The sequence below is a fragment of the Podarcis muralis genome, chromosome 13 (genome assembly GCF_964188315.1).
Source record: "Podarcis muralis chromosome 13, rPodMur119.hap1.1, whole genome shotgun sequence".
NCBI lineage: Eukaryota > Metazoa > Chordata > Lepidosauria > Squamata > Lacertidae > Podarcis > Podarcis muralis.
The window spans coordinates 36,862,341-36,889,006 of NC_135667.1; the positions used below are offsets into that span (position 1 = coordinate 36,862,341).

The 26,666-nt window shown below is 41.7% G+C and overlaps 1 protein-coding gene and 1 long non-coding RNA gene across 15 annotated transcripts; one reads left to right on the forward strand and one right to left on the reverse strand.

Moving 5' to 3' along the window:
• Window positions 1–26,375, forward strand: FBXO47 (F-box protein 47). 14 transcript variants are annotated; one of them, XM_028703516.2, is made up of 13 exons: window positions 333–356; window positions 2,019–2,083; window positions 2,204–2,314; window positions 5,244–5,451; window positions 7,622–7,792; window positions 10,679–10,755; window positions 10,872–10,949; window positions 12,256–12,364; window positions 13,198–13,374; window positions 15,972–16,118; window positions 20,391–20,533; window positions 22,528–22,687; window positions 24,937–26,368. In XM_028703516.2, the coding sequence occupies exons 3-13, from the start codon at window positions 2,255–2,257 to the stop codon at window positions 25,044–25,046; spliced, it is 1,440 nt and encodes a 479-aa protein (XP_028559349.1). In that variant the 5' UTR covers window positions 333–356; window positions 2,019–2,083; window positions 2,204–2,254; the 3' UTR covers window positions 25,047–26,368. The 14 variants fall into 14 exon arrangements, with proteins under 14 accessions (XP_028559353.1, XP_028559349.1, XP_028559348.1 ...); XM_028703515.2 differs by having other exon boundaries at window positions 335–356; window positions 2,015–2,083; XM_028703506.2 differs by lacking the exon at window positions 333–356 and adding an exon at window positions 373–454 and having other exon boundaries at window positions 2,015–2,083.
• Window positions 8,112–10,600, reverse strand: LOC114582466 (uncharacterized). The gene is made up of 2 exons (XR_013390309.1): window positions 10,165–10,600; window positions 8,112–8,564 (listed from the first exon to the last, which is right to left on the reverse strand). It is a non-coding gene; the product is annotated as an uncharacterized LOC114582466 (long non-coding RNA).
• Window positions 26,376–26,666: the final 291 nt, after the last annotated feature.

Here is a 26,666-nt window from a genome sequence, read left to right on the forward strand (position 1 = left end):
AAACGCAGCGCTCTGCTCTGGAGAAGTCCTTTCTCCCACGCCTTGATGCGTCAGGATTCATCCCTTCTCCCCTCAAATACGTGAGAGGCGAGGCTGAGAGAACCTGACACGGGAAAGTGTCGCTAAGGCAGGACTTTCAACTCCTGTCACTCCTTCACATATCTCAAGGGAAGGAGGAGGCCGGCGTCGCTTTTGGCGCCCTTTTGCAAAGAGTCGAACCCGCTCCTCGTGAATTATTCCTGTAGGGAAGCGACACAGCTGTTCCCCCGGCGGCATGCATACAAATGAGCGCGCCAAATTCACGCACGGCTTGAGAGGAGGGAGGGCGGGGAACGAGTCCCAAGCCGAAGGGGAAGGTGTGTGTTTAAATAACATCACATAAAACGCTGCAAAACAAAGTATTCCTGGTTAGGGGGCGTGATCAGACAGGAAGGCGGGAGATCTCTGATTCCCCGTATGTGGCGGGAAAGCGGGAAGTTTGAAAGATGTTATAAAGGGGCTTAACTAATTCGGCTCTGCTACTGAGAGGAAGGACATTCCTGTGGTAAATGAGGGCCTGCCATGTTTTTATAAACGCAGGCGCAAACAGTTGTGTTATCTTTTGACAGAACCACCTTTTTTGTATTAGGGGGGAAGTGGGGGGGGGGGACAAACAAACAAAAAGTTATGTACAGAGCATTCTCAGAATGACGAGAAGTAAAACATTATCAATGCTAAATCGTACTTAAATAAGTACGATTCAAATATGCCTGGAAAATGGATGCTTTGGCGGATAGAAGGATATTTCATCCCACAACAATCTATCTATCTATTAGGGGAAATTAGGGGATTTCAAATTCGCTAGTGGTGCACTTATAAAAAAAAATTATTATTTTTTTATTTCCATGAGGTGGAATGTTCAAAATCAAGGAAAAAAAGAAGCTCGGAAATGCATGAATTATAAAAAGCAGCCTCTCGCTCCCTCTGTTTATTGCTCTGTGGAACCAACACAGCTGCTGTTATTCCTCATAACACTTCATTAATTCTGAATACAAGCGTTTTATTACTCTGGCAATTCTGACAGGCAGGCAGATGCCGTATTTTAACAGAGCACCCTTCGATTTCCCCCCTCAGATAAACGACATATGCGGAGAAAACCTAAACTCCCGTAATACCGTCATTAATACTCTGCAAAGTGAAATACTAATTCTTTTTTTAAAAATAGCCCAAAATAGATTGCTGCAATTTTAAATTGAGGCAGTAGGCCTAGGTGTCCCCTCCCCCGCTACTGTCTATATGCTTTGCCTCACACAAAACTGAAGGTTTTTATCTTTAGCCACACTGGGTGAGAGGCAGCTAAAATAGGGTTAAAATAGCTAAAGCAGGTTTACCTCTCTCTCTTTTTGTATCTTATTGTAACTGAATTTGGCATATCCTCATCTCATTTTATCCACCTGTGAGGGCCAAGAGGGTGGGATTTGAATATGAGAGATGCCGGTTCAAATTGCTGCTCTGTGCACAACACAGCATTAAACTGAGACTCACTGAACATTGGTATGTACGTTTATTTTCAGGTGTCGTAAATCTGTCTTCGCGATCTGACAGGTTCTGTAGCAAGGGCTTCATGGGATGCTACAGAGGGCTGAGGTGTGTGTGTGTGCCTCACTTCAGAGAGGGCAAACATTATCGTGGGGTAGTGTCAAAATGAAGAATTGCCACAGGTTCTGTATTCTGTAGTATTTAATGTGGGCCAAGGGCTCTACTGTTGGATACAGAAATACAGACTTAAATGTGTTGAGAACAGGAAGGCGGCAATTTTTTTAAAAAATCAACAGAGTGACAGATCTTTAACATTTACAAAAATGAAATATTATACCTTGCTTCTCACATGTATTTACAGTCTAGAATAGAATCTTTACCGTTGTCTCCATGTTTATTGTTCTGGACTGCTGTATCAACAGTTTTCAGTATAATCTATTATATCTTTCTGAATTACTTGTCTAAATTTGACCATGATTCTACTCTTATCTGCCAGGTAGATTCCACAAGGTGACTGGAGACAGTTGCTCGGCCCTATGGGAGATGACCCTTGTGTTGCTGCAAGGTTTCGTATTTTCTTCCACCTTATTCAACATGTACATGAAGGTGTTTGAGAAATGCAATTTGAGGATTTGGAGTTCATTGCCAGCAATAGGCTGATGATAATCTGTTATTTCTTCCTCAGTTCTTCGCAAGGTGGTGCTGGAATCCCTGAACAAGTTGTCTGGAGTTAATAATGAGCTGGATAAAGGCCAATAAAAAGAAGTTCTATCCAGCTAAGACTGAGCTGTTGACGGTAGGTGAACCAGTTAACGGTAGGTGAACCTGTCAATTTGAGTGTGAGTGGGCAACCTGTTCTTACAGCACTTCAATGTTCATGGATCCAGCGTTATAGCTTGACAGTTTCTGTCCAGAGTGCCTTTTTCTTGTTAAGTTTGGTGCATCAACTGTTCTCTTTCCCATATTATAATGCTTGTGTCACCATCTAACATACCTTCTAAATTATATAATAATGTCAAAATTTTATTTCCGTAATGCATTTTACGTGGGTCTGCCTTTGAAGACTGTCCAGAAACTTTAACTGATCTAAAATGTAGCACCCAGGTTACTGTCGAGGAATGGCCTCAGAGACCAATCTTCGTATGTCTGCTGCCAGTATATTTCTTGGCACAATTCAAAGTACAGTTGTTGACTTTTAAAGCCTTAAACAGTTTTGGTCAGGGTAATATGAAGGGGCACTTTCTCTCCTAATTTTCTACCTTCCTCTGTCATCAAAGTCATTAGCGGAGACTCTGTTGAGTATGCCATTCCTAATGAGGTATGGTTAGCAGTGAACAGGACAGGGTCTTCTTGGTAGTGACACCATACCTCTGAAATCCCTGGTCAGTAAAGCTGTCCTGGACACCTCACCTCTCATCCAGGAAGCTGGGCCGGGGGAAAGAGCTCTTTAAAGGAGTGTTCACTCCAAAATCAAGGAGTATTGATTGTTCTTTTCTAGTTGCTTTGTTTGTGTTTTAAAGATAGGTTGTTTTAGGCTGCATTTATATTTTGTATGCTATATTTAATTGGTTGTAACCTTCTTTGAGAGTGTTTAACTAGGAAGCAGCATAGCAATCTTAAAAAAACAACAACATTTTATTACTTGGGCAAATATGGTGTTGTTGGAGCTAGGTGGTGGTATGTATCTTCTAATCCAAAGATGAGTTTCTCCAGTTATTCCCAAGGCTGTGAGTTAAGAAGTTAACTTTTGTATTCCTTATTTTGAAGTTCCTTTATACAGCCTACCTGCTGAATTCCATGCAAGTTTACTCAGGTCAATATTTCTTATTAAGTGTTTTTAGGATGGCACATGTTAATTCACACTAAGTTCAATCGGAGTAAACTTTCATAGATGGGATTTCTGCTTTAACACAGTAAATTAATCATGCAAACTGAGTGCCTTTCTCGATTATGTAAAGGTAAAGGACCCCTGGATGGCTAAGTCCAGTCAAAGGTGACTATGGGGTTGCAGCGCTCATCTTGCTTCAGGCCGAGGTGGCCAGCATGACTAAACCGCTACTGGCACACGGAGGAGCGTGATTAGTGCCAGAGCACACAGAAATGCCGTTTACCTTCCTGCTGTAGTGGTACCTATTTATCTACTTGCACTGGTATGCTTTCGAACTGCTAGGATGGCAGAAGCTGGGACAAAGCAACAGGAGCTCACCCCATCATGGGGATTCGAATCACCGACCTTCTGATTGGCAAGCACAAGAGACTCAGTGGTTTAGACTACAGCCACCCGCGTTGCTTCTGGAATATGTATATTTGCTAAACATTTTTTCCCATTGTAGGCTGCGACTTTTGCCAAGTTTGGGTATTCTTACTGAGATGCCACTACCCGACTACCTTTGGAGGTTTTAGCCTTTATTTGGAGGGAAATTGGATCATTTGAATCCAAAATACCCTGTTTGTAAAAAAGAAAAGAAAAGAAAAAAGAAAATACCTAGAGAAAAAGATCTGCCAAAAAAAATGACGCTGCTGTCAAATATTGTACTTCTGTTGAGGCATATTTTGCAAAAGAAGAAGAAAACAAAAAGTGCAAGGGCTCAAAAAGTATCTGTGCACTGTTACTGGAACAAATATGGGTTCTCAAGCTGTGAGAATTTACAAGTCATTTAGAGACAGAAAAGAAGTCAGAAATAATGAATGTTTATGGTTTCTCTTCTATGAATAAATCAGATATATGCACAAACAGCATCATTTATTAGGATGATTGATTTGTTGTGCAAAACATTTTTCTAGGCTCCTGTCTTGACTAAGCAGGTTTTCTAGAGGCCTAGAGTATAGTGATAGTAAACCCATATTGGTCATAGGTTTGAAGTCTTGTTTATTCTATTTTACTCCAGGAAGAGCCATTTATCCTAAATAGAACCCAATAAGGCCAACATGTATGTAAAAAATAGATGTATTTTAATGTGATTCCACTGAGATCCCAAAGATGAAATTTTGCAGGAAGCTCATGAAAATGTTTAATCATATCACTTTTTAAATCACTTTTTAAAATTTTAAATGATGTAACTTTAAAATTTAAAGTAAGTCCATCACGTGCCATATCATATTAAAGCCCATGAAGTTCTGAAGAGATTTGTATTTTTAGTTTTGAAATATCTCAATTCTGGGCTGAGATTTTAAGGTTTTTGTGTAGTCCAGCAAGGCCAAAATTGTCAATTTTTTGAAATTTCAAACCCTCGTAACGGGATGAGATAAAAAATAAAAAACTGAGATCTGGGACCTTCGCTTATACTACTTTTAGGAAACTGAAACTGAAAGCAAAATAAAATAGTAATGTAAAAGTCTTTGGATCACTTGACATGGAATGACCCACTCCATGCCTGTGAGTGCAGAAGTGAGCTTATTGCTATTTGCTGCTCTTGTGATTCTCTGGATTAGAGGAAATAAATGTAAATTCACTGAAAAGCTTCTGGCTATAAAACAAAGAACTGCTAGTACTTCAGAGACGTCACATTTATGTATGGCAACAGTAGACTCATAAACGACTCATAGATTTGGAAGGATGATTGATGTGTTGTATATTATACTTATAAAATTGAACATTTACCCTGTTTGTGTAATATATACCAATCATGCCATTTTATAGTCCTTGAGCTCATTGTTCCTTTCATTTTTCCTGTGGATTTCATTTTCCTTATCTCTATACTGTGGATTTCCCTCCCGCTTTTCAGGCTAGATTAATGAACCGAGGAAGAAGGATGACATATCCTGCAAGAACCAGCTATACCTTGATTCCAAACCAGAAATATCGACGAAGCTACCGTCGTTCCAGCAAGTTTAGCAGCACCCTGGATGCGGATTCTCCATCTCTGTCAACTCTTGGGGATTTCAAAGCACTCCCCTTAGAAATCTTTCAGATGGTTTTAGAATATCTGCCAGGTGAGAATTTGAGGCTTTGTGATGTATCTGCTACAAAAGCTCTACCCCACTTGCCAAATGTAGCATACCACATTAGCTGCCAGTTCCTATGTGGCAAGCCACTATGTCTGGTTTATCAGGCGAGGCTGCTCATTTATAATTGACAGTGGCGATCTGTTATTGTTTATTGAGATGCAGAGTATTTTGTACCAGTGGTCCTGTGGTATACTTCTTTGGCTTGTTTTAGTTTGGGACTCATTGCACCTATGCTGCTGTTCAAGTTTTTGGGACTTATACAGTGGTACCTTGGTTTAAGAACAGCTTAGTTTATGAACAACTTGGATTAAGAACGCGGCAAACCCAGAAGTAGGTGTTTTGGTTTGTGAACTTTGCCTTGGAAGCAGAACGTGTTCCGCTTCCTGTTGCGTGTGTTCCATTTGTAAACTAAGTCCCCCGCTGCTATGGGAAAGCACGCCTTGGTTTAAGAACGCTTTGGTTTAAGAACGGACTTCCAGAACGGATTAAGTTCGTAAACCAATGTACCACTGTATGTGTTTTTACCTCTCAGTATAGAGTGCCTACATTGTTTTTTAAAAAAATGTTAACTCCTAGTTTATACTGTAGACTCCTGGTCTATACATCAGGGGAACCTCAGGCCTTGGGACCAAATGCGGTCCTTCAGTTTCTTGGTTCAGCCCTAGGAACTCTTTCCCACACCCTCTTTGACTCCTTTTGCCTGGCTGGAATGTGCTTTTAGCTGTGGCAATGCCTCTTGCTTGCCTGAAAAGAGAATGGGGAGGTGTGTGGTATATGTGGGTATAGAAACCTCCGACTTTTGCATGGCCGAAATGTAACCTACTGTACAAAGGTAAGAGGTGTGCCCATTGCTCTGGCCACCCCTGGTATATGGCCCCCAGAAGCTTGCCCACAAAAGAATGTGGCTCTTGGGATGAAAAATGTCCCTACCCGTGCCTGCTGTACATATATACCGGTATCTTATGCAGTGTGCAGAAGGGCTTCTATGGAGTTGAAAAGTACTCAGGGTTGTGCAAGGTCAGAAACAATTACTTGCCCCCCCCAAAAAAAATACCTGTTTGGTGGGTGGATGAATATGCACAAGAATCAGATTTAACTAATTAGGGGAGAAAGGCTCCAACAATTAAGGGGCAGAGAGGACAATTGGATGGAAGGCATTGTAATAAAGCTGCCGAAACATAATCAGCAACATTGTGGAAATGCTAAGTTCCTGTTTATGAGACATCAACTTTCAGACTAAGAAACTGGAATTAGTAGACAACTGGAGCCTGCGACAAAATGTTGCAGTGGAGATTGCTCTTGTTCAGGGTTCTAGCCATTCTGTTCCACTTGATTATCTTTCTTCTTTCTCTTCAACTGTCATCCCAGCATTATGTGGCCACTGAGCACGCTCAGTTCTCACTGGGGTGTTTTGGCCGTCCCCTCCTCCATTTAGAGTCCTGCCTCCACCCCAGATTTGTTATATTTCTGCACAGCTGTGGGTTCCCTGTGTCCCTTTTATTCTTGTGCCATTTTGACTATATATAAGCAGTAGCACTCACAGCCTGAACAATGGAAACAGAAGGACTTACTGTACTTAGTCACATGATTAAACTGTGTCTTGTCATTGGCCTGGTTCACATATCACATTGAAACATAGTTAAAATAAACTGTGTTTTAATGTGAGCAAGTGGCATGCTAGTTGCAGGTGCTTCACTCATCCCCTGCTCCTGCTGCACTGCCAGGAAACGAGCAAAAATTTTTCCTTGGCTTGCTCCTCAGGGCCGGCCTACTGCTTCTTTCCCAGCACTGCAGCAACAAGGGAAGCAAAGCACCTTGTGAGCCCAGCTTGTCAACTAATTTGTAAGAGCAACAATGGTCTTGGAATCATCAGCACCCTGAAGTTCATAATAAGCATTCTGGGAAAATGTTTCTGTTGAACCTCACATGGGTGAGAGGAAAGGGCAAAAGAGCTATTTGCCTGTGTCTTGTGACGGGAAAAAATAGCTAAGCTCTGAAGGTCTGATACTAAGTCATTGGGGGCCACAATGAATCCTCAGGCCACCCTTTGTCTAAGATAAAGTGAATTATTGACTTGATAAGCAAAAGTGTTTTATAGAGAATAAGGGCTCATGGTTGTGTGTGTTTTTCTTTTTCTTTCCCTCCTTTTATTCAGTGAAGGATATCAGCATGCTAAGCATGGTATCAAAGACTATCAGCAGCCGCCTTATTAATTACATCTCAACTCCTACAGGAAACCGAAGGCTTTTGCGGCAGGACTTTCATAATCCTGAGCTATCTGGCTGTAGGAAAGGATACTCCATGCTAGAACACTACAAATCCTTAGGTGACAACAACCACAATTTATTTTTTTTTATTCCAGGGACACAAAAATAGATTTCAATCAAATAAAAAGAAGCCAGGATTCAAGATCCTGGTTAACTGGAGAATAAGAACGTAGATACAAATTGGATCCTTTTAAAAAAACAGGGAAATATTATTGAGCAGGATAGGAGGGTAATTTCTCTATGGCAATTAATCCAGATCCAGTTTCAGTCATATAGTGAACAAGGGTTCGTTTCTCAACAGATGAGCATAAATCTCAAGTCTCAAAGACTTTTGCTGGAAATTTATTTGGTTTACAATGAAAGACCAAAAAAAGGAAGAACAGTAGTTCTTTTTAATACTTTCTACTACATACAATACATGCATACATACATAATTTTATTTGTATGCCACCTTTCCATACTTCAAGCCAAGCTCAAGGTTGGCTTACAACATGAAAAAATAGATAATGACAACATAACAAAAGTAGTCACAAACAATAAATAAAACATCAAATCGAACAATTTCCACATTAATCATGAGATCTAAAATAAAGATACCAAAAAAAAAATCAGTAAAAGCAACAACCTCCCCCTGCCCATCTGCAACAGCACCCATGCAACACCTCAGTCCAAGAATCTTTTCCGCAGCCTCAGCTTTTGTAGCTGGAGTCAGTCAGGCCCCCACTCTCCGAGTCTAGTTGGGAAAAGGCCTGCAAGGCTAGGAGCAGGTGTTCTAGGACCAGAGCCAAGATGGCCTCTACATCATTAGTTGTAACATACACTTGCTGCATCCTGCAAAAGGGGAAATCAGTTCCATGTACAAAGTTAGGAATTGAATAATGCCCATGTGGTTCAGCAAGTCTTTGATGGTCACAGCAACCCAAGTTTCCCACTTTTGAAAGATGGCTTTACAAAAGGAACACAAGAAGAGCCTTGCTGGATCAAGCCCAAGGCCCATCTAGTTCTGCAATCTGTTCTCACTGTGACTGACCAGATGCCTATGTGAGAAGCCCATAAGCAGGGCATGGATATAATGGCGCTCTCCCTTGTTTGTGAGTCCCAGTGGAGGTAGAACATAACCTCATACACCACGAATTTGCTAATCGTCTCTTAAAGCCCTCCAAATTGGTGACCACCACTATAACTTGTGGGAGCAATTTCCATACTTTACAATGTGTGGTGTACTTTCTTTTGTCTGCCCGGAATCTTCCAACATTCAACTTCACTGAATGGCCCTGGGTTCCAGTCCTATGTTAGAGAGAGAAGAGTTTCTAGCTACTTTCTCCACAATATGCATAATATTATACACCTTTATCGTGTCCTCTCTTACTTGCCTTAAAAAACTAACTAACTAAAAAGCCCTAAGTGTTGTTTTCGTTGCTGTTTTCTGAAACCTTTGCAGTTCTACAATACCCTTTTTCAGATAAGGCAACCAGAACTGTACACAAAAAAGTTACAGTTATCTGGGCCGTCCAGATGTTGTTGGACTCCAACTCCCATCAGCCCCAGGCAGCGCTGCTGGCGGCCAGGGGAAACAGCACTACAAAATGATCAAAATGTGTTGCTCCTTCTGGAATAGCAAAATGGTCACCAAGTGAGTTTTATAGCTAAGCAGGGATATGAACACAGGACAAAGGACTATGTTCCAAGTCCTTAGCACTTATGTGGCACTAGTTCTCTGTTTCAGCAGCTGAATGAGCAAAAAAGCTCTGTTACAGTTTCATCCCTCAGCCTTCTTTGCCTGTCCCCCAAATATATTTCCAGCATTCCCACTCAGAATTCGCTACCAGTTTTCCTGAACAATACACTGTTGACCTAGTTTTTTAAAATAAAAATTTAAACCATAAGTTTCCACTGGCTGAGAAATATTTTCCCCTACTACAAACAAGCTGTTCCAAATTCTACATCAAAAAACAACTCTGTTGTTGCTTCCTTGTGTGCTATGCCATAATAATTCAGAATAATATATCCTCTAAAATGGCTTGGAAGAAAGTCAAAAGCTCTTCTTTCCATGATGGACAAGGCTAGCTGAGCTTCCCCCAGTGTACTTTCAGATTCTATTGTATTTCTTTTTAATATAAATATTTTTAGTAACTGTCACTTTACAGTTGACACAACCTTTCTTGCAAGGCTTGAAATGCTATTTACATGACCTTTTAAAAACAACAACCATTTCTGAGGTGCTTTGATGTGCGTGTCTCAACACAAGGAGCCAAAGTTGGCAGAGGCCTCAAAGGATTTCAGCTTTATAGAATGATCTATAAACCAATTAATCTGGAGCACTTTCATTTTCTCCAGCTGATGTGGCTTTAAGTCCAAACAGTCATTTTAAGTAAATGAAACTAAATCAATTTACAACTAGCAATGCTAATAATAAACATTTGTGTAATACCTGTTGTGTGCCAGAGGGCTGTATGGAGCAGTCAGTGCTGTCCTGTTCAGAGGGCCTAAGTCAGGCATGTCCAAAGTCCTTTTGGGGGGCCTAATCTGGCCCACCCTATGGCAGTTCAATCCCAAAAAAGCTCAAAAACTTAAATACTAAAAAAAGCTCAAAAACTTAAATCCTGAAAGGACACAGTTCTCAGTGAGTAGTAGGATTAGAAAAAAATGAGTAAGTAGGAGGATCAGAAAGAAAGAAGGAAGTATAGTGACAGCAGAAAAGCAAGGAAGCTTAGAGTGGGAAGGGTAGTTCAGGAAATGATTTACTGGAAACAGAAGAAGGAAAGTCATTGTCATCTGACTATCCTAACTAGCTGTCTATTAACAGTGTGTAGCCTATTATTTAGTTTATTAAATAAACGGGCTTCTGGCTCCTAACAGCACAGGTGTGCAGGGTTTGGCAATACGGTACAATTCAGAATATTATATTTCAAAACATTCCTGTGTGCTTTTTTCTTTCTTTGCAGGCCTGTTGTTAAAAAGGTGTACTTTATTGCTACCTACAAAGGAGAGATTGAAGTACATACACAAGATACTTTCAGAAGTAAGCATAACAGCTTTTTAAAAAACCCACCTTTGTACATGTGCACATGCAAATTGCCTTATGCTACCTAAAATGCCTAGTAAATTGAAGGTTCCACCCCTCTTTTATCTTTATAGATTTCCTGTTTTAAATTTAGTGGCTGCTCAGATCCATTTCATTGTTTAGGACTACAGTGTTACGGAGTATTTTTACAGGTAAAGGATACTTTAAGGGAGAAAAGCATTTGGGGTCTGTGGTTGCTTTGAAACAAAACAAAGTTTTGGGGACTTGGTTTTCACCTGTTTTCACAGATAAAAATATGAGTTAGCAGAGAGGTTGTCTGTTATTTTCCAAAATGCTAATTGCACTGATGTGTCATAGAAATCATAATCAGAAGTCAGTGTTATTCCATTCATTTCTCCGAATCACTGTGTGACAGAAAGAAGGAGAACTGGATTGTTAGAGATCACTGAGGATGCTCCCATGGGGAAAATACCTGATACTTTGTTTTTCAAGAAGTAATTTTGAAAATATTGGTGCAAACTTTAAAATTTGCTTTAAATGAGTGTCGCTACAAAATCCTTCTGAGGGAATCCTTCTGACCTGAATTTATGACTGAGGTTCTGGAATGGACAAAAAATATGCCTCCATCTGTCCTGGGAATCTTAATTTTCCCACCTGTATTACTGTGTGGATATATGGACCCCCTACCTTGTTCCCGTGGGACGTGGGTGGCGCTGTGGGTTAAACCACAGAGCCTAGGACTTGCCAGTCAGAAGGTCGGCGGTTCGAATCCCTGCGACGGGGTGAGGTCCCGTTGCTCAGTCCCTGCTCCTGCCAACTTAGCAGTTCAAAAGCACGTCAAAGTGCAAGTAGATAAATAGGTACCGCTCCGGTGGGAAGGTAAACGGTGTTTCCGTGCGCTGCTCTGGTTCGCCAGAAGCGGCTTAGTCATGCTGGCCACATGACCCAGAAGCTGTATGCTGGCTCCCTCGGCCAATAAAGCAAGATGAGCGCCGCAACCCCAGAGTCGGCCACGACTGGACCTAATGGTCAGGGGTTCCTTTACCTTTGCCTTGTTCCCAGCTCTCAAATTACTTGTAGGAGCCTCATCTCCCTTTTGAAGGTATGATATTCTCTCTGCAGCAAAGAGTTCGCTCTATGGCATAATACTTTTACTGTTTGAGGTTTCATTCTCTTCCTGTTGTTGGTAAAGGCAGAGCTATAACTCTTTCACTGCCTCCCAGGTATTTGATGCAGCTCTTCATCTTTGGAGGATTAGTATCTGTCTCCCCTGTCAGCCCTCTACCTCTGCTACTTTGCCCTGGCTGCTTGCATTAATTTCATTGCCTCCCTCCCAAGGACATTAGAGTCAGGCAACTAGAGCTCAGTACTGAGTAATATTTGAATACTGTACACAAAAAAATATATACACAGCTAAGAGATGTTGGACCTATCAAAGTGATTTGGTGATCTTTATGTGTCTACTTTTGTTTTTGTTTTTCCCTGTAACATTTTCAGACTTTAACAGCAGGTTGGGATGAATTAGAATGTCATCGGGTTTATAACTTCCTCTGTGAGTTGAGTAATTTACCCCGGAGAGTGCAGACAGTTGTCGGCAGCAAACCTGGTAAATACACTGTGTGAGGGAGAATGGTGTCCTACAACCCTTTTGTTCTGAATTCAGAAGGCATCGAGGCAAGGGCAAGACCCTTGACTCTGAGACTGTATACACACTCCCATTTATTTTGCATCCAGTGTGATATAAAGGGAAAAATTGGAGACATAATATTGAAAGGTATAACATAGAATAAGATTTGAAAGAGGGTAAGGCATTGCTGAATACGATTGTGTAAAAGGGAACACAGAAAAGGGAGATGCGAGGAAGTCAGGAAGGAGGGTTATGAAAATAATAAGTAAGAAACTGGATTTTTATGTCTTTTTTATGTCTGTTTTTTTCCCCTATCTTTTTTATGTTTAGTATTGTATTTCTCTGTTTTTATTTGATTGTGATAATGTTTTCGTTTTCCTTTTCTTGTTTTGATTGTGAAGTTTGTTTTACTGTTCAAAATTTCAATAAATATCTTTTTTAAAAAAATATATTTTGCATCCAGTGTGCCCCCCCCCCCCTTTTAGGAAGCGGTGTATACACAACGTTAGCCACAAACCATATCTATCTGCATTAGCCCTGTTGCTTCTTACAAAATGCTGCCTTTTCCTGCCTTTTCCCCAAGCCAGCTTCAATCGAAACTGAAATTGCATTGCAGGGGGTGGATTGGATGACCCTTGCGATCCCTTTCTACTCTACGATTTCTATGATTTTGTGACCTAGCTGTGTTTTAAGCCAGTAATGTTCTTGGAGCCTGAGTCTGCAGAATTCGCTTTCTGCTATTATTTGCAGCAATGTAAAACCGGGCTATTCTGTACCAAGGCTGATTCCTACATGTTGATTTAATGTCTTAGGAAGTGCCCGAAAACTGGAGCTGAGGATAAGGATCTTTTGCCGCAGTGTTCTTTTGACCCATTGGATTCATCGGAGTGATTCGGCATTTTGGCTGACACGTATTTTAAAGCCATGGCCTATGGTAAATCAAGCCCGGCTACTATATATACTGTTTGGGCCTGCCTCTAACTTGGATGGTAAGCTGTTTTAAGTAATAAGGCACAGAATCTATAACATAGGTAGAAATATATGGGTAGGCTACCTGTAAATTCTGCCTATGCAATTCCAAATGTTTTGTTGCAGAAAGAATTGGGGTTGGCCTTTGCTGTTCAACTCCCCAAGGGACTTTGATTCCCCTAACTCCATGATGGGTCAGAGAATAACGGATGGAGGCAGGATTCAGGGAAAGCACAGTAGATCTTTATTTTTTCTGTTGCAACAAAGTCCCTCCCACACCCCTTGCAAGGAGGTGAGAGACCCAGAACAAAGATGTGCAACCCCCTTTTCAGACATTAGACATTGTCCAACCCCTTAGCCAAAGACCACCCAAAAAGCATCATGCATACATCACAGAAAGAGGCAGGTCTATCACAGAAATTTGAGTGTGTCTCTCCTGTCTGCCAGGATACCTGATAATGTTTTAGTGATTGCATTACCTGGGCAGTCTGGCCATTCTTTTGAGATGGTAAATACTTTAGTTCTTGAACCCAGGTCACAGGACCACCCTATTCATATACAAAATATGCGCTTAAGGCAGGATTTGAAGTATTGAGAAGAGAAAGAATTATTGGGAAAGGTTTCTCTTCTGCAGAGGAAATATTTAGAGTCATTAGGAGAACCAAGATTGTTCTGTGAGCTAAAATAATGTGTAATTTTTTTCAGGGAATATTTCCTAAATTTTGGAGGGAGAAGGATTCGTTTTCTGTGGATTGTGTGTCAGCTGTGTGTGTGTGTGTGTGTGTGTGTGTGTGTGCGCGCACCCTAAAATTTTATAGCAATTGCAAGTCCTCACTGTACAGTGGTACCTCTGGTTACGTACTTAATTCGTTCTGGAGGTCCGTTCTTAACCTAAAACCGTTCTTAACCTGAAGCACCACTTTACCTAATGGGGCCTCCTGCTGCTGCTGGAGCACAATTTCTGTTCTCATCCTGAAGCAAAGTACTTAACCCGAGGTACTATTTCTGGGTTAGCGGTGTCTGTAACCTGAAGTGTATGTAACCTGAAGCGTATGTAACCCGAGGTACCACTGTATTAGGGAAAGCATCATGAAAGTATTCTGATTTACATCATTCTTGTTGAAGAGACTGTCCTTGTTAGGTGTGGAACCAGCTTCTAACCTTTTATGCTGCAGTAGACAGGCATTGTAATTGTTTCATGCCCTCTCCTTAGGAGAAGAGAAAGGCACAATTTGATTGATGAACCTTGGCATTTGCAAGGAAGGCACCATCTTACACATTGCCCCCAGACTTGGCCTGCCTCAGCTAGTAAAGAAAGTGCTTGACAGATTTTCACAGTTTAGTGTGAGGAAAGATTCGTTTTCCTGTCATTTCACCCCTCCACCATATTATTTTCCATCTGTGTCTTCTTACACAGCTATGTTTCTTTTTTCCAAAATACAATGTCTGGTTTACAGCAGTGCTTCTCCATGCCCATAGACTACTGCTCCCTCATGTCAGTTTTGCAGGAAACTTAACAAAGTCACCTCGCGTGAAAAAGCAAGTGCTGTCAATTGTACCTGACACCAAAGCATTGGTAGGCACTTAGTGTGACTCATTCACTCACATTTTAGGGGGGGGGGGGGTGTTACATGGCATCCTCATCCACTTGTAGCCCTCTCATGTTTTCCCAGTGCTTTTGCCTTTTCTTCTGAAGAAAGTCTGACTCTTTTTGAGAAGTTCAGAAGAGTAACATGATCTCCTACACAGGTTTAAATGCCCTTAATGCTACACTTCCATCTTTTAAGGAGGCAGAGTTCTGATGTAGACAGTCAGGTGACTCTATTGCAACTCAGCACTCAATATATCCTTCCTGGTAGGCATTTCATATCCTCATTAATTTTTCCATCAATCTTCTGATTAGCAATATGGAGCTTATGTGGCTACATATCTTTTAATATTAAAATATTAGCAAAATGCTGCTTGAACAAAATAGGACTGGAGCACTATAATACATTAACACTGACTTTGAAGAAAAACCTTTTCCAGTCACTTTCATTTTAGTAACCCACATAGGTAAAGGTAAAGGACCCTTGGCAATTAAGTCCAGTCACGAACAACTCTGGGGTTGTTCTCGCTTTACTGGCTGAGGGAGCCGGCGTTTGTCTGCAGACAGTTTTTCCAGGTCATGTGGCCAGCATGACTAAGCCGCTTCTGGTGAACCAGAGCAGTGCATGGAAACACTGGTTACCTTCCCACCGGAGTGGTTCCTATTTATCTACTTGCACTTTGACGTGCTTTTGAGCTGCTAGGTTGGCAGGAGCTGGGACTGAGCAACGGGAGCTCACCCCATTGCGGGGATTCAAACCACTGACCTTCCGATCGGCAAGCTCAATGGTTTAGACCACAGCACCACCCACGTAACCCACATACCTCACCCTAATTCAACATTTATCTTCTATATTTCCAATCCATTTGGGGGGAATTAAAATATTAGTTATAATATTACTTAACTTTTAAAAGAGTTGTGGTAATTTTGCCACAGTCCTAACCCCACAATGTTGATGTGTGTGTGTCTGTGTGTAGGGTGCTGTGCAGTCACCTCTACTGAGTTACTGTTGTCCTTAATGTAATTCAGGGCATGTGGTTTGGCAGAAAACAACTGACGGTCCAGCAGACGAAATCAGTTTGAAAGGGTTGGCAGATGCCATTAAGCTACTGTATGACACAGAAGCAAAAGAGTGGACGGCAGATGATGTCATCAGTTTGTTGGATGAACTTTCAGGTACAGTACTGCCTTTCTTCTACTCATTCTCCTAAGAATCCAGAATATTATGACATAGCCACATTCAGAGCCAGTTCACATGACTCAGGGCTGGTGATGAATTGTGAACTGACTCTGTCTAGACTGAGTGTTTTGCTTGGATGGCAGGATAATTTCACTGAACATGACATTTCAGTATGTGCCCAGACCTATAGTTTGGCATGCCCCCCAATTACTTGGCAGTGGTTCAATAAGCTGTGGCCACAAACTGGGAAACTTAAAATGTCGGCACAAGGTGAAGCAATAACACAGCCATCTTGCAATGTGCGCACACTCAGCCAAGATACATGCTACTCACAATTCAGAATGACTCGCTGACTACGCAGATTGGCTCTGAGGGCCAAAGTAGATGCAACGGGGCCACCATGTGTTTTCTCCAGTCACGGGGGAGATGAGGATCTGGACACAGATAAAGCAGGAGATGCTGGCTGGAAGATGCAGGAAAGCATCTAGAGAACTCCAGGTTGAGGAAGTCTGCCTTATTTAATAGTACAGTGGTACCTCTGGATCCCCTTCATGGATCACTGCCTTGCCGTGGCGAAGGGGCTTGAAGAACTCAGAGAAGCTATGAACTACGCCGAGCAGGGCACACAAGATGAACAGGTCATAGTGGAGAGTTTCGACCAAACGTGATCCACCTGGAGGAGGAACCGGCAAGCCACTCCAGTATCCTTGGCAAGAAAACTCCATGGACAAAGACAACAGGCATATAAAAGTTATGACGCTGGAAGATGAGCCCCTCAGGTCGGAAGGCGTCCAACATGCTACTGGGGAAGAGCGGAGGGCAAGTACAAGTAGATCCAGAGCTGATGAAGCGGCTGGGCCAAAGCCGAAAGGACGCTCAGTTGCGGATATGCCTGGAAGCGAAAGGAAAGTCCAATGCTGTAAAGAAAAATATTGCATAGGAACCTGGAATGTAAGAACCATGAACCTGGGTAAGTTGGAGGTGGTCAAAAATGAGATGGCAAGAATAAATATTGACATCCTGGGCATCAGTGAACTAAAATGGACGGGAATGGGCGAATTCAGTTCGGATGACCATCACATCTACTACTGTGGGCAAGAAACCCGTAAAAGAAATGGAGTGGCCCTCATAGTCAACAAAAGAGTGGCGAAAGCTGTACTGGGATGCAATCTCAAAAATGATAGAATGATCTCGATACGAATCCAAGGCAGACCTTTTAACATCACAGTAATCCAAGTTTATGCACCAACTACTGGTGCTGAAGAAACTGAAATTGACCAATTCTATGAAGACTTACAACACCTTATAGAAGTGACACCAAAGAAGGATGTTCTTCTCATTATAGGGGATTGGAATGCTAAAGTAGGGAGGCAAGAGTTAAAAGGAACAACTGGCAAGTTTGGCCTTGGAGATCAAAACGAAGCAGGGCAAAGGCTAATAGAGTTCTGTCAAGAGAACAAGCTGGTCATCACAAACACGCTTTTCCAACAACACAAGAGACAACTCTACACATGGACATCACCAGATGGGCAGCATCGAAATCAGATTGATTATATTCTCTGCAGCCAAAGATGGAGAAGCTCTATACAGTCAGCAAAAACAAGACCTGGAGCTGACTGTGGCTCAGATCATCAGCTTCTTATAGCAAAATTCAAGCTTAAACTGAAGAAAGTAGGAAAAACCACTGGGCCGGTAAGATACAATCTAAGTCAAATCCCTTATGAATACACAGTGGAAGTGAGGAACAGGTTTAAGGATTTAGATTTGGTGGACAGAGTGCCTGAAGAACTATGGATGGAGGCTCGTAACATTGTACAGGAGGCAGCAACGAAAACCATCCCAATGAAAAGGAAATGCAAGAAAGCAAAGTGGCTGTCCAACGAGGCCTTACAAATAGCGGAGGAGAGAAGGCAAGCAAAATGCGAGGGAGATAGTGAAAGATACAGGAAATTGAATGCAGATTTCCAAAGAATAGCAAGGAGAGACAAGAAGGCCTTCTTAAACGAGCAATGCAAACAAATAGAGGAAAACAACAGAATGGGAAGAACCAGAGATCTGTTCAAGAAAATTGGAGATATGAAAGGAACATTTCGTACAAAGATTACCATAATAAAGGACAAAAGTGGTAAGGACCTAACAGAAGCAGAAGACATCAAGAAGAGGTGGCAAGAATACACAGAAGAATTATACCAGAAAGATATGGATGTCTCGTACACCCCAGGTAGTGTGGTTGCTGACCTTGAGCCAGACATCCTGGAGAGTGAAGTCAAATGGGCCTTAGAAAGCACTGCAAATAACAAGGCCAGTGGAAGTGATGGTATTCCAGCTGAACTATTTAAAATTTTAAAAGATGATGCTGTTAAGGTGCTACACTCAATATGCCAGCAAATTTGGAAAACTCAGCAGTGGCCAGAAGATTGGAGAAGATCAGTCTACATCCCAGTCCCAAAGAAGGGTAGTGCCAAAGAATGCTCCAACTACCGCACAATTGCACTCATTTCACACGCTAGCAAGGTTATGCTTAAAATTCTACAAGGAAGGCTTAAGCAGTATGTGGATCGAGAACTCCCAGAAGTGCAAGCTGGATTTAGAAGAGGCAGAGGAACCAGAGACCAAATTGCAAACATGCGCTGGATTATGGAGAAAGCTAGAGAGTTCCAGAAAGACATCTACTTCTGCTTCATTGACTATGCAAAAGCCTTTGACTGTGTCGACCACAGCAAACTATGGCAAGTTCTTAAAGAAATGGGAGTGCCTGATCACCTCATCTGTCTCCTGAGAAATCTCTATGTGGGACAAGAAGCTACAGTTAGAACTGGATATGGAACAACTGATTGGTTCAAAATTGGGAAAGGAGTACGACAAGGCTGTATTTTGTCTCCCTGCTTATTTAATTTATATGCAGAATACATCATGCGAAAGGCTGGGCTGGATGAATCCCAAGCTGGAATTAAGATTGCCGGAAGAAATATCAACAACCTTAGATATGCAGATGACACAACCTTGGTGGCAGAAAGTGAGGAGGAATTAAAGAACCTTTTAATGAGGGTGAAAGAGGAGAGCGCAAAATATGGTCTGAAGCTCAACATCAAAAAAACGAAGATCATGGCCACTGGTCCCATCACCTCCTGGCAAATAGAAGGGGAAGAAATGGAGGCAGTGAGAGATTTTACTTTCTTGGGCTCCATGATCACTGCAGATGGTGACAGCAGCCACGAAATTAAAAGACGCCTCCTTCTTGGGAGAAGGGCAATGACAGGCCTAGACAGCATCTTGAGAAGTAGAGACGTCACCTTGCCAACAAAGGTCCGTATAGTTAAAGCCATGGTTTTCCCAGTAGTGATGTATGGAAGTGAGAGCTGGACCATCAAGAAGGCTGATCGCCGAAGAATTGATGCTTTTGAATTATGGTGCTGGAGAAGACTCTTGAGAGTCCCATGGACTGCAAGAAGATCAAACGCATCCATTCTTAAGGAAATCAGCCCTGAGTGCTCACTGGAAGGACAGATCGTGAAGCTGAGGCTCCAGTACTTTGGCCACCTCATGAGAAGAGAAGACTCCCTGGAGAAGACACTGATGCTGGGAAAGATGGAGGGCACAAGGAGAAGGGGGCGACAGAGGACGAGATGGTTGGATAGTGTTTTCGAGGTTACCAGCATGAGTTTGACCAAACTGCGGGAAGTAGTGGAGGACAGAGGTGCCTGGCGTGCTCTGGTCCATGGGGTCACGAAGAGTCGGACACGACTAAACAACAACAACCTCTGGATACGAACGGGATCCGTTCCGGAGCCCCGTTCACATCCTGAAGCGAATGCAATCTGAGTCTGCGCGGGTCGCGATTCACTGGTTCCGCGCATGCGTGTGACGTCATTTTGACCGTATGCGCGAGCGGCGAAACCCAGAAGTAATGCATTCCATTACTTCCGGGTCAGCGTGGAGCGCAACCCGAAAGCGCTCAACCTGAAGCAACTTCAACCCGAGGTACAACTGTAAAAGGAGACAGAGAGGTGCTGGATTCGATTTACTCTCTGCAGTAGGTTGTTCCAGGTTTTTTGGGATTTTGGCATTTTATTGCTTGGCTGAGAAGCTGGTTGGTTTTGTAGATCATATTTTTATTATCTGATTTGTTGGTTAGATGTGCTTTATTGGTGCTGTATTGTATCTTGAGGAAATACAACTAACAAAGGCAGTTAAAAAAAAAAGTTGAAGACGTATTTTTAAAATACTTTGAATATCTTAAAAAAAAATAAATCTTATTTTTATAACAGTGGTTCCCCGTGACTGGCTTCTGGAAAACAGTGCCCGGCTCCTTATCTTGTGTGGAAACAATATCTGCTTCACTTTTATGGCTAGTAAAGCTGTGAACGGTCGAGCTATCGAACTGGCGAGGCTGGTGGTTTTCCTGGCTTTGGTGAGTAGCAATGAACAGGCAACTTTCCTTCTCTTGTAGTACCTTTTTCAAAAATTAAGGCATATCAAAGAGCCAAACTCATTGTCCATAGAAACATGACAGCAAGCTGCCTTATACCAAGTCAGAACATTCACATATTGTTGACAGTGGCTGGCAGAAGTTCTCCAGAGTTCCAGTCTTTTTTGGTTTTTTTACACAGCCCTTCCTCAAGATACCAAAGATTGAACCTGGAGTGGGGGAAACTTCTGCATGCAAAACATATGCTCTACCACTGAGCTGCAGTTGTTAATCACGGTGTTAAATGCACCATTGCATTTAATGGCTACATTTTCTTTAAAATAATGGGTGTCAGGGGTGTCAGGGTGTCAGGGGTGCCAACTTGAATAAAATATTGGGGGGGGGGGGCGGCAGGTAAGCCCTACCCCACACAATCAATCACATGACATAACACACACACACATAATTTTAATGGCAATGGCCATCAACTTTGGAGGGGGCGGCCCCCTCAGATCTTTTAGGGGGGAGCGAAGGGACCTTGGACCCTAGGAGCTGGCCGCTATGAATGGCCAGGGATGGGGAGAAATGATTGACACAATAGCATTTGGGGAGGAGGAGCCAACACTTTGCACTCCACCACAGTCTTGATTAAACACCTCCTCCTTGAAACTGTTGTTTGGCATGGGAAGGAAATGGTATCAAAGGAAGCTGCCTCCCAGGCCTAATAGCTCAGGGTGTGTGGGTGTGTGAGAGAGATATTTCTATCAAGACCACAGCAGGTGGGATAACTTCTTCCTTATGACCTACAGTATTGATCCTAATTACTATCTTCTCTTTCTCTGTTGGCTGTTATTTAGAAGAAGAAGAAACTAGAGACGTTTACTGTCATCTTAATTTGGCCCTTTTGCACCAGCTTTTCTATTACAGTGTTCAGGCTACTTGCCAAAATTAACAAAATTGCAGCAAAGTTTTGAAAGAGACAGTTTAATATTATCTCTGTGAATACTGCAAGACTAATTATCCTGCCTTAGGGTGTTTCTATGGCAGCATCCAAGTATGTCGCTTTGTGTATTGCCCACTGCACGATTTTGCTCTGAAGTAGGGAAAGCATTTGTTTTGTACAACACTCTTTGGAGAAATAATTCATTTGGGTTTTGCAGCTACATTTTACTCTCTTAATAGCCTGGTTCCCATTTAAGCTAGTTGGAATCTGCACGCCAGACACACACACAACCAACACACACACACACACACACACACACACACACACGTGTCAAAATGCCCTGCATCTAACACATTTTGCCTGCATTACAATATGTGTCAGAGCTACTCTGTGATGTCTGGCAAATTAGTACAGATAACAAGTGCATCTTCCTGCTTTTTTCTGTCAGACAAGCAAATTCAGCGGGGTGTGGGGATGACAGGCTCCTGTACCTTCAATTGTTGCACAGGAGAAGAGGGTAGATACCGCTTTTCATGCAAGAGTGAGCAAACCAATCCCTGCTTAGAGCTAGCATGGTACAGTGGCTAAAAAAACTGGGCTATGAATCAGAAAGCTCTTGGTTCAGGTCTCACTTCTGTCATGACCTCACTCAGTGGCCCTTTATTCTACAACATGAAGATAATCATACCAGTCTACCTCCCAGGGTTGTTGTAAAGATTATGTAAATCACTTTGAACATTTGAAAGCACTGTATGCTGGGTATAATATTACTAAAATTACAGAAAGTGCTGACCTTTGCCTGCAAAGGAAGAATTGGCAGTACACTTAGAGCACACATCTTCCTTTTAGCCATGGCTTGAACTTTCCTGTGCCTGATGACGTCAAGCACAGGAAAGGTGGACATGGTTTTGCAAAACAGGCTGATGGGCCAATCTGCAGGCCATAGATTCCCCATCACTGATGTTTTGAAGTGAAAAGGGAGGAAGCAAAGATCAACAACTGCTGTCCGTCCCATCAATGGAATGGTCATTAATATTTTCTGTTCTTGTTCCAGGTATGTGAGAAGGACCTCTACTGCATGGATTGGGCCGTTAAAATGATGCAGAAAGTCTGCAAGGTTTTCAGTACTCCGGGCGAAAGGAACAACTTCCTGCAAGGCGTGGAGAATTCTTTTGCACACATTATCATGGACGCACTGCAGTCTGTGATATCCGGTAAGAAATCCTACAGGTAGCAGAACTGTCACCTGCTCATTTCTTTAATTGCTGCTTGTCTCTGTCGGCTAGTTTCACTGGTTGCCTCTGCTCCATGTAAATTCACAAATGCCTGGATAGCCTTTCACACAAATTAGATAGCCTAGGTACAGGAAATAGTTTCATTGAATGCATTGTCTCAAGGCTGCTTGGCTGAGCTCTGAAGCGAGAGCTCTTTCAGGCAGATAGCACACGTAGCAGGTTTTCTAGATCATAGACATAAGAGGTTTTTAGAGTTGCCAAAAGTAAAAACCAGGACACCCTGAAGGTTGTTGAGCTATAATTGTTTTATAGGAAAAACCAGTAATCAGGACGTATGGTTTTAAGCAGAGGTTGGATGGCCCCCTGTAAGGGATGCTGTAGCAGCAAATTTCCAGGTGTTTTTTGTGTGTGTGTGTGAGGTGCCCTTCAAAGTCTTCCTCAACTCTCTAACTCTGTGATTCAAACATCCTCCTGAGTTTAGGGTTCCTCTTTCGCATACTCCAAAATATCATTTAAAGTCATTTTATGTTCTTAATAATGCAATTAATGATAATAATTGTAATGTTTTTGTACGCCTCCTTCTGGCAACTCTTGCAGCCAAGCTGGTGCCAAACATCTTGCTCTGCTTTCCTTTGGACCTCAAGAAGGGGGGGTCTTGTTGTCTGGGCATCCCAGGACCTCCACACACACACACACACACACTGCTCAGGCTTGCACCCTAGGGAGGCCACTAGGGAGCCTAACGCAGAGGTTTGACTTCACCTGTGTAGGTGCACTCCATTGTCTCTCAAGAAAGACAGGTGCCAACAACAACAATTCATATTATCTTATTTTTGTAAACCACACTGTGCCCATTTCTGGTGAATGGTGGTACAGAAATCTCTTAACAAAGAAACAAATAAATAAAATAGGAAGTAGTATTTGCAATAGTTTAGAATGAGAATAGGGACTCTCTGGCCCTCCAGATATTGCTGGATTGCAGCTCCTATATTCCCTGACCATTGGCCATGTTGGCTGGACTGATGGGAATTGTAGACCAGTTGTAGACCTGGAAAGCTAGAGGTTCCCTATCTTTGTTCTAGAGACCTAAACTGTCTTTCACCTATGACAATATATTATTTAGGAATTAATAATAGATCATAGAATTGTGGATTTGGAAGGGAACAGAAGGGTCATCTAGTCCAACCCCTTGCAATGCAGGAATATTTTGCCCAACATGGGGCTCGAACCCACAAACCTGTGATTAAGAGCCTCTTTTGTATCCTGCCCTTCAGTGTTACAGGCTAAATCAGACAAAACATTAAATGTATAATGCATTTAGCATACCTGATTTTCAGGGAGTGGGGAATTAAATAGCAGCCATGACGAGGAGGCTCAGGATTAGGAACCTCTGAGCAAGGGTTAATTCTCCCTCCCACCCCTCTCTCTTATACACACCACAGTCTAGGAGAAAAAACCCCATGGAGGCTGCTATTTGACTTGTGCGCAGGGCTGTCATGGAGTGACAATAGCAAGGGCAACTAGCGAAGAATCTCCAGGGAGTGATTTTTATCAGGGCTGCATTGTGAAAATCTAAAACCCTCTCTGCACCTTCAGCGTTCCCAATCCTGAGCTCATAGTTATTACTTTACTGGGGGTGGGGGGCAGAACCACAGCAATGTGTTTCATACATTTTGTTGTCTGGCCCTCAGGGCAGCTAACAGAACATATATTTGTTTTTGTGCTTGGGATTTGTGATTGTATTCTCTTCTGTTCTACTTCCTTGTCTTTTTGAAAAACAAATTCACCCTTGATCATCACTGGGTTTTTATTCAAAATACTTAAGTTGGACTCCTGCAGTTTTCAACCTGCGTTAAAAAAAAAAAAAGGAACAACCCAGTTTCTAGTCCTAGCTCAAATTAAGCTCTGTGAACACCCAGAGTTGAGTCTCCTTATAAATGTGTAATTCTCTAAATGGCGTCACACTGCAGAAGTAAAAAATAAATTAAAACTTAATATCTGCTACCCAATCAACTATGAATATGCAGCAGCGTGAGCTATTGGCTTGCCGCTTGCCATTAAATGTTTACAACAATGCAATCAATGCTGTCACAAATCACTAATATAGCACAGATAGGGTAGCCACTAAGAATAGTCCACAGACTTGCACATTTTAAGCAGATTCTGCAAAATCTGTTTCCATAAAAGTATGTCTTTTTTTGTTTTTACCTCTCGTTTATTTCACTTAGGGGAGCACGATGAGGAAGACAGCAGCTTTCTTAATCTGTTTCATCTGGTAAATGCACAGGCAAATTTTCATAAGGAAATCCTTTATCTGGCCATGAGCAACAGCATGTAAAATTCTCAGCATTTTGGAGAAGATACCACCATGAGGAGTGTTTCCTCTTTCCCATGTGGTTGCCAATATCTTAACCGGCCTTCAAGATTCACACCTCAGTGGTCATGGGCAACTGCATTATAGCTGAAGAAAAAAAATTTTGCAGCTTCTGAAGTGTGTTGTTTAATATTTATATATTTATATGCAAACTATATATCTATATATTGATTATACATATTTATACTAGCTGTGTTGGAAAACCAGTTGCATTATCAGGAGGTGGATATCAGTTTGCAGAAAGGAGAAGCCAGCTATGCTTTGGAAAAACTGGGTAGAGGAGCACAAAACAGTCACATTAAATACTTAAGGTAGTGCAATTGCTTCTTCTTTCATTTTTAAGTCACTCTGAGACCGAGAGAAGTAACTTTTAGTTCTGGTTTCCCTTTGGGATTTCATTAAAATGAAGGAAGCATAATTAAAGAGGCCCAATCAGTTTTATATCCAGTCCCTATTATGCTATTAACCTTTAAAACAGAGAACTCTGCTGTGGATAATTTAAAGTTGTTAACTGTATGTGATTTCACCGGAAAGAAGGTTTAAAATAGACATTTTCCCAGAATCGGAGGAGTAGCAGAAGGATCCTCACATAGCACGGTATGTAGAAAGTTAGCACATTGCAAAGTGCATTATGTTGGCCCCAGTGAAAGACATTTTTTGTGCACTTTGTACTATGGTACCTAAATGCGGACTGCATTTAATGGATTGGGCTGATTAACTTTTTGCATACTGTGAAGGAACAAAGCTGACGTTGATCATTGATCCTCCTTTGCTCCCATCCATTATCTGTAGTAAAATCAGTAATGCAAATGGAGTTATTTTAAAGCTATCTTGGCTGATTTATTCATTCAGAAATAAGCCATGCTGTTTTCGTGTTTATGTACATCTCTACAGAATGAATGACTCCCAAAAAGGACATGGTAAAATGCACTCTGAAGTTGTTATGGATTTGTTCTGAATTTGGTGTGGGACTAGGACAATTTTTTTAAAAAGTTAAGCTTCCATGTTGGGTTAAGCGTCGTTACACCTTTATGCTTATGTAGTGTGATGAGACAAGAAGGTGATATGAGCAGCAGTGTTCACTCTGCTGGTTTTCTAAAAAACTTTTGCTGCTTCTCTATTGTAACTGGAAAAAATGCCTTTTTCAGTTAAAGAAAACTCCAAAATAGAATTCCAGAATATACTTATGACTTTAAACTACTGTCAGTTTTTTTAAACTCTCAGTGAAATTGAAAGAATATATTGAATGCCCAACTATAAGAACATTTTTTAAAAATGTATGAATATATATGTATATCTCTTATCTAAATTATGTTTCTATTTATTGGACATTACATTAAAGAACAAGAAATGATGAGTATGTACTGAAGGTGGTTTGTTTTTATGTGCATTATTTCTACTCAAAGAAGATAAAAAGTCAATTGGAATTTAGATTTTCACAGAATATAAAGGTTTTGCAAGAGATTTTAAGTTATAGAAAATCTTCCATGTGACAGCTCTTTAGATGCTTGGAGATGGCTAACATGTCTTCTCTCGGTCTTCTCTTATCCATGCTAAACATACCCAACTCCCTCAACCATTCCT

Excerpts from the sequence above, each read along its gene's own strand:
- FBXO47 (XM_028703520.2), top strand. The coding sequence starts at position 2,255 with ATGAGCTGGATAAAGGCCAATAAAAAGAAGTTCTATCCAGCTAAGACT. Across the intron at positions 13,375-15,971 it reads GCCTGCCTCTAACTTGGATG|GGCATGTGGTTTGGCAGAAA; the intron begins GTAAGCTGTTTT and ends AATGTAATTCAG. Across the intron at positions 20,534-22,527 it reads TGGTGGTTTTCCTGGCTTTG|GTATGTGAGAAGGACCTCTA; the intron begins GTGAGTAGCAAT and ends TTCTTGTTCCAG.